The sequence below is a fragment of the Primulina huaijiensis genome, unplaced genomic scaffold, assembly GCF_012295235.1.
Source record: "Primulina huaijiensis isolate GDHJ02 unplaced genomic scaffold, ASM1229523v2 scaffold41895, whole genome shotgun sequence".
Classification (NCBI taxonomy): domain Eukaryota; kingdom Viridiplantae; phylum Streptophyta; class Magnoliopsida; order Lamiales; family Gesneriaceae; genus Primulina; species Primulina huaijiensis.
The window spans coordinates 2,418-11,672 of record NW_027360017.1 but is presented as its reverse complement, the minus strand read 5'-3'; the positions used below and the strand labels follow the sequence as shown (position 1 = coordinate 11,672).

Below are 9,255 nucleotides of genomic sequence, written 5' to 3'. Positions count from 1 at the left end.
CCGTCTCACATATTAAGATCCGTGAGACGGTCTCACATGAGACTCGCTCTTTTTTTTATTATATAGGGCTCAAATGGATATTAAATTCTTCTTGAATGTTGGTTTGTCTATCTATTTTCATTCCTTTTTAAATTTTAAAATTCGGGTTTTTCCTAATCTTTTTAATGGATTTCGACTTGCAAAATTAATTTCGTAATTACTTCATATTCATCCTTGTTCGTTCGTTGCTCGGTGGACGGTGGTGATATTTTTGTCTAAGAGCTTTTAAGATTTCTTGTATTGGTCATTATTATGATGCAATTTCAAATGGATAAAGCGCAAAGAGAAGAGGGGCAAACAAGGACCGTAAATATTCCGAAATTTCTTCCGCCACCCAAAATCTCACCCAAATCAAGTGACACACAATATGTGTATCTGGGAGTAGAGGAGAACACAATACAGGAAAAGGGAGGAAAAAATGGCGTTGGCGATGGCTGTACGGAGGCTTTCTTCCTCCATTGATAAACCCATCAAGCGTCTCCAGAATGCCGGCTCTGTCTATTACATGGTATCTTTGGACTTTACATTTGTTTGATTTGTTAAGGAAAGTTGGTCGATGGTTAATGTATCGGGGACTTACACAGTGTCATTTGGTTTTGTGTAGTCATCATTGCCTAGTGAAGCAGTGTACGAGAAGGAAAAGAATGGCGTCCCGGTATGCCTATGAACTGTTTGCTTGATGATGTCTTTTGAACTTTCCGTTTTCGATTGGTGTTAGATTACTGTGTACTAAATTTCAAGAATGAATTTTGCAGTGGCCAAAGCAGTTGAATGCTCCACTGGAGGTCATTGATCCTGAGATCGCTGATATTATTGAGCTCGAAAAGGCTAGACAATGGAAGGTATCTTATGAAAATATTTTCTTGGTTTTTGCTTTCCCTTATGGTTAAGGAAGTCGTTATTGGTTTCTTAAATTCTTTTTTATTCTAATATGTTATGCGGATTCTGTAACGTATTGTGGAGATTGGTCCTGCTCTCTGGTGAAAAGAAGAGCTTCGAGAGGGGTCTGGGAGTGTAAGAGAAAAAGAAGGGTGAAGTTGGATCGTTACTTTGGGGAGATAGTTGGTTAGGGAGCAGTTGTAGTACTCCTTGGTAAGAGGCAACTAACTTGTGTATACAAAGCATTGTAAAGCCAAGAAAAAGCTCTCTGATTTTTCAATACATGTAAAACATTCTCTCAAAGTTCTTAGTGAAATTTTCTGTTGGCTGCCGTGGATGTAGGTTCACAAGAACTGAATCACTTAAATCTCTTGTGCCATTATCTTCGTTTATGATTCGTATAATTCTTGATGTGGTGTTGTTGCTGAGTTATTTTGAGTTTGGTTGTTCATCGAATAAGGCTTCTGTGAGAATTTGTCAGTTTAATTGTTCAAGATTGCTTCGTGAATTCTATATTGGTTTCAGATTGATCTTTTGCGATTTTGGTTGATTTCACTACACTTATGTTTCAGGGACTAGAACTCATTCCTTCGGAGAACTTCACTTCTGTCTCCGTAATGCAAGCGGTTGGTTCAGTTATGACTAACAAGTACAGCGAAGGATACCCCGGTGCTAGATATTATGGTGGAAATGAGTAAGCATATATATATAGCTTTAAATTTTTTTTTCTTCTACTGTTTTTGTTTATCTGGATTAATCAAGATACTTTTTGCCGATATTATTATCACCAAAACCTCTATAGTGGTGTTTCTTGATTTATCTTCTTTTCAAAAATTTGTTTTGTGCTTTAGGTACATTGACATGGCAGAATCATTGTGCCAAAAGCGAGCGCTGGAAGCTTTCCGTTTAGACCCTGCAAAATGGGGAGGTAAATACTTGCAGCTCAAATGTAAATTATTTTCTCAAGATATCAGTATTTCAGTCTAATATCATATGAAAAAAGTGCACCTGTATTAGTTTCCTTGGCTGTGTCATTCTTGGATACAGCAAAAGGATTGATTGAATTGGATTTTGTTATGCGAATGAAATATAATTATTTGAGATTGTATAGAATTGTATCAAAAACCTATCACAGTATAATTCTTTGAGATTGTATAAAACCGCATCACGACACAACATAGTATATAATCTGACGTATTCAGAGTATAATATTAATATTTATCGGGCATACCATTGGTTGATGCAGTGAATGTACAGCCCCTATCAGGCTCGCCGTCAAATTTTCAGGTTTACACTGCTTTACTTAAACCACATGAAAGAATTATGGCGCTTGATCTTCCACATGGAGGCCATCTTTCTCATGGCTATCAGGTTGGCACAATTTCTATCATCATGTCCAGGATAGTTATATATTCCAATATGTACTCCAAGTTTCCGAGTGTTTGACAAGCAAGTGGTGTTATACGTTTTATGACTAAGAGTGTGATACGATGTTGTTAGTCCTCTTAAGTTATCCCGTTGAGTTGGTTTAAATCAAGTATTGTTACTTTCTTTTAGTGATAAAATATATTACTCAACCAAACAAAAACACTACTTTGGGCATCCCTGGGCAAATTACACTCAAAGCCAAACAAACAACTTTAACTTCCCTACAATCATATCCCCATCATATCAAAGTCATGGGGATATAAATTGTAAATACATTGATAAACATGCAACTTAATCCTGAAAAAATTCATAGCTATATATCCTCGTCAAGACGTCAACTCCATCATACATCTTCACATTTCTGTCTGTCCAAATCTGGTAAATGGTATTAGCACCTATGGATGTATATTTTATTGTTTTGGGCAAATTATGTGTGTTAAATTTTTATATATCATTGCTTTGTGTGTTTGAAATAATCTCCATGTGTAAAAGAATTTAACAAGTTTTTATGCTTTCTTGTTGTGAGTGTTCTTCTAAAGGCATGTTTAATTTCTTGAGGTTTAAAAAATGGAGATTAGTTAGTTTGTCAGCAATTGCAACTTTGTTTTGGATTTAAAATCATTTTTCTGATCATTTAAAGATCAGGTGTCAATTTTTATTTTCTTTCATTTCTGCAGACAGACACAAAGAAGATATCTGCAGTCTCCATATTCTTCGAGACGATGCCATACAGATTGAATGAAAGCACTGGCTACATTGATTATGATCAGGTTGCCCCTTTTGAACTTGGTTTCTAATTCTTTTTCTTTTTCCTTTTTTAATCATGGTAAAGTATGATTTTGGAAACCAGAATTTGAAGAATTCAAAATTTATTAATGCTCCGACAAATTGTTTGATATTCGCAGATGGAAAAGAGCGCTGTACTTTTCAGGCCAAAATTGATCGTCGCCGGTGCTAGTGCTTATGCACGCTTATATGATTATGCACGGATGCGAAAGGTAAATTTTGCCATGCATGTTCATTATTTCATTATTCAGATATCACATCAAGTAGCTTGATATGACTTTATTTGATCCAGAAGCAAGAACTTATGCGTTTCGTGTTTTTCACAGGTCTGTGACAAGCAAAAGGCCATACTTTTGGCAGATATGGCACATATAAGTGGATTAGTTGCCGCTGGAGTTGTTCCATCGCCATTTGACTATGCAGATATTGTGACAACCACCACTCACAAGTCACTACGAGGGCCTCGTGGTGCCATGATATTTTTCAGGAAGGGAGTCAAAGAGATCAACAAACAAGGACAAGAGGTTTGTTGCTTATCCCTTTCTGGGCTCCTCTATACTTTGATTTTATTTCAACTAAAATTTTGAGTTCATGATAACAGGTGTTATATGACTATGAGGATAAAATAAATCAAGCTGTCTTTCCAGGGCTTCAAGGTGGTCCTCACAATCACACTATTACTGGTTTGGCAGTTGCACTGAAACAGGTTCAACGCTCTTACTCACAGTAGCTATTCATGTGTTATATAATATATATTGATTGTAAGTTAGAATTAAGTACAAAGGTAGTTTAAAAATGCAATCACACAGTTTGAATGGTTTATTTTTTGTTTTTAGGTGGAATGATCTATCATATGTCAAGCCATCAACTCTGGTTTTTGTTATATTCAATCAAATAATGACCTGAACATACAATTTTCGCTAATCGCAGGCAACTACTCCGGAATACAAGGCTTACCAAGAACAAGTCCTTAGCAATTGCTCAAAGTTTGCTCAGGTACACTAAAGCTCACATACGAAAATTGATACCGTAACAAAATAACACTTGTACGATGCAACTTCTATGAAACATCGAATGTTACTAATGACATTCTAATGTTTCAGACTCTGGTAAAAAACGGATACGAACTTGTTTCTGGTGGCACTGATAACCACTTAGTTCTTGTCAATTTGAAAAACAAGGTAATCGATAAATTTCTTGTTCCTTGGTTGTTCAGTAGCATGTCATTACAAAATTTAAGCTGATGGACTCAAACAAGTGAGATATTCAACGAGATTCAATAATGTCTGTGATTTTCCTTCTGAAGGGTATTGATGGTTCAAGAGTTGAGAAGGTGTTGGAATTAGTCCATATTGCGGCAAACAAGAATACTGTTCCCGGGGATGTTTCTGCCATGGTTCCTGGTGGCATCAGGATGGGTAAGTAGAAAAAGACCCTTATCACTCTCAATAAAAATTCAAATACGGTTCACAATTTTTTTCTCATCGTTTGTAGGAACCCCTGCTCTTACCTCTAGGGGATTTGTAGAGGAGGATTTCGTGAAAGTTGCTGAATATTTTGATGCTGCTGTGAAATTGGCTGTAAAGATAAAGGCTGAAACTAAAGGTTTTTCTTTTGCTTAATCTGAGCATGATTGGGTTTTTTTCATATATTTACACGAGTGATAATTCAAAATTATCATCATTTTTTACTTTGCCCCTCGTTCACTTCAGGAACTAAGTTGAAGGATTTCATCACCACCATGGAGTCTAGCCCTTCCTTTCAATCTGAAATCATAAAACTTCGCCGTGATGTTGAGGAGTATGCAAAGCAATTTCCAACAATCGGGTTCGAGAAGGAAACCATGAAGTACAAAAACTAAAGAAAATAAAAGCTACGACTTGGGCTGGGTTAATGACAACGTCCTGAAGGTCGGGTGGGAACGTACAGAAATTATACTTGCATGTATAAAAGCAAGATTTTGTTTCCCACTTTCACTTGAATATGTAAATTTGTTGATATATTTAAAGCAATAAACTGAGAAAATACACTTTCGTAGTTGTCGTGTTCTTGGTTATTCGCTTTCTAAATAATACTCTGCTTTATTGATTTGTGTTTCTTGGCCTTCATCTCTACTCAGTGGAATTTTCGACCAGCGTCTTGATATAAATTTTCAATTTAATTATTATATTGTTAAAATATATATTCCAAAGAAATTTTTGTATTGAAAATGGGCTCAACTTGGCTCAAGACTAGCCATGTCAGAATTCAACAATTTGATCATAAAAAACTTAAATACAACGCAAATGTTCATGTCTAAAAAATGAACCTTTGAGATACTGCATATATGACATTCAGGCAGCTCTCCTAACATGATTCAATTGAAACCATATGTTCTAGATCTTGTGATACTATAACGTGATCACCAGTAGGTAATATTTTGTTCCCATGCTCATCTGCAAAGCTAAGATGCTCACAAGGGTCGACCACAAAGCTCGTTTCAGCAGTTGCGTTACGTAACAGGCTGACACGATCAAATCCAATGAGCTGACTCTCGGGGGAACCTTCAAAATGTTTTAACACTTTCGCGAAGAGAAGCACTACCTCACTTCCATCCATGTCTCCTTTATTCGTTACCGAAATCTGCACTTTAAATCTTAACGAGTCGCAATATGGTAGCTCATCAATGTATACATAATCTAGTCCTTTGCTTGTCTGGTAAAGCATGTTCTTTTGAGGTCTGTCCTGGACGAAACCCTGTAAACTAAGTTTGCCAGGAGCGGATAAGAGCTTGTACGTGAAACTTGTGTAGCTTAGCCCATACCCAAACGGGTAAACTGTATCTCCATTGTAAAACCGATAAGTTCTTCCAGGGTAATTGCGTGAGGCGTCAGCTCGCATGTTCATGTCACTCATTGGCACTTTGGTGAATGACTCGGGATACCATGTCATAGGCAATCTTCCACCTATTTTTAAAAAAATGCACGTGACATATCGTGTAGATTCTCTCTCATTTCTTATAGTTCAAGAATAGTAATATAGTATTACAAGGTTTCATACCAACCTGGACTGTAATGTCCCAAGATGATTTCTGAGAGTGCTGTGCCCCCGGTCTCACCAGGGTAGCCGATCCAAAGAATGCTACCAACACGAGGATCTCCAACAGCAAAAGATACATCTAGTGGTCCACCACCTGTAAGAACTAATATCAGAGGTCTTTTACTCACCGAAGCAACAGCATTAATAAGTTTCATCTGATATCCTGGTAAGAGAAGATTATATCGGTCATGATCTTCCTCTTCTTGAGATAAATCCAAACCAGCCACGACAACTACATACTCAGCCTGCTTGGCTACGGAAAGGGCTTCTGAGAAATTGTCAGTCGAGTTGCAAGATACATCTGTGCAACCCATCGCATGATAAACAATATTGACATAATCTTTAAGTCCTTCAAGGATGCTTTTTGGCTTGCATGGAATTCCTGCAAAACATAAAAAAAAATTTGAAATTTTTAGCAATTTATCTGACAGTATCTAAATTTAATGTCAAAATCGTCTTTTTTTAGAAGATTTGTATATTGAGAAAACTCGAACCTGTATATCCACCACCAAGTTTGGTAGAATTAGCCAATGGACCGAGGACAGCGAGTGAAGAGATGCTGTGTTTATCCAAAGGCAAAATTTTGTGGCCATTTTTCAGAAGTACAATACCCTGCATTGCTGCTTCAAGGGCCAACTTCTTATGCTCTGAAGAGCATACATCTTGAGGTCCGTATCCTCTGAACCCATTTCTCGCATGCTTCCCATCAAATAGTCCAAGCCTTAGCTGAACAGAAAACAGATTGAGTAATGCTCTATCTATATCTTTCTCCAACACCTTACCCTTGCGAATCACAGATTTCATATGACGCGACATATAAGTTCCACAATTTATGTCCGTCCCTGTCAAATACTCGAGATTCAGTTCTTACAAAGGAAAAAAGACCCTTTACATGGACCGCACCAAGACTTCGATCAAGACATTAAAAACCTGATTTTAAAGCAATGGCAACTGCATCTTCTGGGGTTTTTGTGTACTTCTGGTCCTCATAGATTGTAGCCACAGCATCACAATCAGATGTGATGTATCTGTTGATGGTGTATGGAGGAAGCATGTATAAGACTGGTGCTCTCACATAGGGATGAATTTCGAAATTTTATGACAGATATATGAAAACATCACCCTTGGAAATTCCATTCCGTCCGAATTTTCTGCAAGAGAGCAGAATCAGCACACACTGGTATCCCATTAACAGCATTGTATGAACACATCAAGCAGCTTGCTTTACCCTGCTGGATGCAACTTTTGAATGGTGGTTGATACGTATCTGCCATATCTTGATCAGTTACCTAATATACAAGAGACCATTCAAGCTCTCTTTCCACAAAAGAATCATTGCAACTTTTACAAAATTGATAGAGGTTTTATCCTTTAGTGGTTAAAGATGGGCGGACACTGCTTCCAAGCCATTCAATTCAAACTCGAATTTCGATATATTGGCTTGAAAGCTTGCCAACAATTATTATGAATCGGATTTGCGTCCTTTGCACGATACAATATAATGCACGTAAAAAAATTTACATTATTCATTATATCTGGTTGAATTTGAGTTCGAAAATTTTAAAAAAACATGTCAAGATTAAGCAAGAATTAAGGATAGAAAATCTTACCACGGCATTGAAATTGTATCGAGTGAATTGCCCCCATTTCTCCAAATCATAAGCAGTGAAATGCTTGCAACAAGCAGACAACATCAATTTACCATTGTCATCTTCTTCTTCCCTCAACTTTTTCCTTCGATGCCCGAACATGAACTTCTCCCTCCCCTCCGCCGCCGCGTAATACTGACCCTGAAAAGCTCGAACATACTCCACAGCAAAAGCCGAAGTAACCATAGGATCTTCCCCTGGCGTCTCCTGCCCTCTCCCCCATCTGGGATCCCTGAAAATATTAATATTCGGCGCCCAATAAGTCAACCCCCCCTGCCCCACGTTGAACATCGCCTTCGCCTCCACCGCTATAGCAGAGGCAACCGCCGACCACAGGCTGCGGTTGAAAGAGGCAGCGGTGAGGATGACTTGCGGGAAGCCGGTGGCGGACTTGATCGCGCCGTCGAAGGAGACTCCGGGTCCATTGACTGCAATCCCATGGAGTGACTCCGACCACCACTCGTACGGCGGGATTCCCAGCCTTGGGACGGCGGAGGCGTTGTTAGACAGCTGTTGGATTTTCTCATCTAATGTGAGGAATGAGAGGAGGATTCGGGCTCTGGATTTGGTTGACAGTGAAGTGTTGCAGAAGGGGTAAGAATCGTGGTGCGGCGGCTGGCATGGGCTCTGAATCTTGGGATTCGTCGAACTGTGGGGAGTGATCGACTGCAAAAACAGTACGATGATTGGGATGAAGAACAGCTGGATTTTAAACATTTTTGCAAGAAAATTGCTCGAAGATAGTTTACCAAGTCAAATGGATAACTCCCTCAAAAAAAAAAACAAATGGATAACTGAATTTAACGTTTTGAAGATGGTAATACAGACAAAATGCACGCACCAGTTCTTGCTGTGTGAATACTCATTGGCAGTCCATTTGTTTTATTTCTTAAGGCAATTATTATTTTATTTTATAACTCTTATTATTCAACTTTCGAAATATTAAATGTTTCCTTGTTTTGGAGTCAGGTGTTCCATTATAATTAATCTCACATAATATTTCGTGTTACATTTGAATATTTGATGTCTTATGAGTTATAAATCATTAAAAAAAATTAATTTATTAATATAAAATATGACCAAATACTTCATTTGTCTCAAATATAAATGTTACATTTCATTTTTCATTCGTTTCTTATTTTATCTATTATATTTCCTGTTACATTTGAATATTTGATGTCTTATGAATTATAAATCATTAAAAAAAATTAATTTATTAATATNTTTAAATTTGATGCAATCTCATTTCTTTCCATATATCTCTGTTTTCTAGGATAAAATAAATAAAATATCATTGTCTTTTAATATATTCTTTTGTTTTTTAAAACACAACCAATAATCTCATCACAACTACTCCAATATACTATAATATCAAAGAGACCAAACAAGTGGGGCA

The 9,255-nt window shown here is 37.3% G+C and overlaps 2 protein-coding genes across 2 annotated transcripts; one reads left to right on the top strand and one right to left on the bottom strand.

The window, feature by feature from the left end:
* The first annotated feature begins 328 nt into the window (after positions 1–328).
* LOC140969479 (serine hydroxymethyltransferase, mitochondrial) lies at positions 329–5,220 on the top strand. The gene is made up of 15 exons (XM_073430841.1): positions 329–547; positions 644–694; positions 795–881; positions 1,491–1,612; positions 1,770–1,846; positions 2,165–2,289; positions 3,024–3,116; positions 3,252–3,344; positions 3,459–3,656; positions 3,734–3,838; positions 4,063–4,128; positions 4,236–4,313; positions 4,439–4,550; positions 4,627–4,737; positions 4,845–5,220. Exons 1-15 carry the CDS (start codon positions 458–460, stop codon positions 4,991–4,993), a joined length of 1,557 nt encoding a protein of 518 aa, XP_073286942.1. The 5' UTR covers positions 329–457; the 3' UTR covers positions 4,994–5,220.
* Positions 5,221–5,328: 108 nt separating this feature from the next.
* LOC140969478 (probable beta-D-xylosidase 6) lies at positions 5,329–8,694 on the bottom strand. The gene is made up of 6 exons (XM_073430840.1): positions 7,821–8,694; positions 7,333–7,499; positions 7,141–7,238; positions 6,705–7,052; positions 6,176–6,592; positions 5,329–6,077 (listed from the first exon to the last, which is right to left on the bottom strand). Exons 1-6 carry the CDS (start codon positions 8,574–8,576, stop codon positions 5,479–5,481), a joined length of 2,385 nt encoding a protein of 794 aa, XP_073286941.1. The 5' UTR covers positions 8,577–8,694; the 3' UTR covers positions 5,329–5,478.
* Positions 8,695–9,255: the final 561 nt, after the last annotated feature.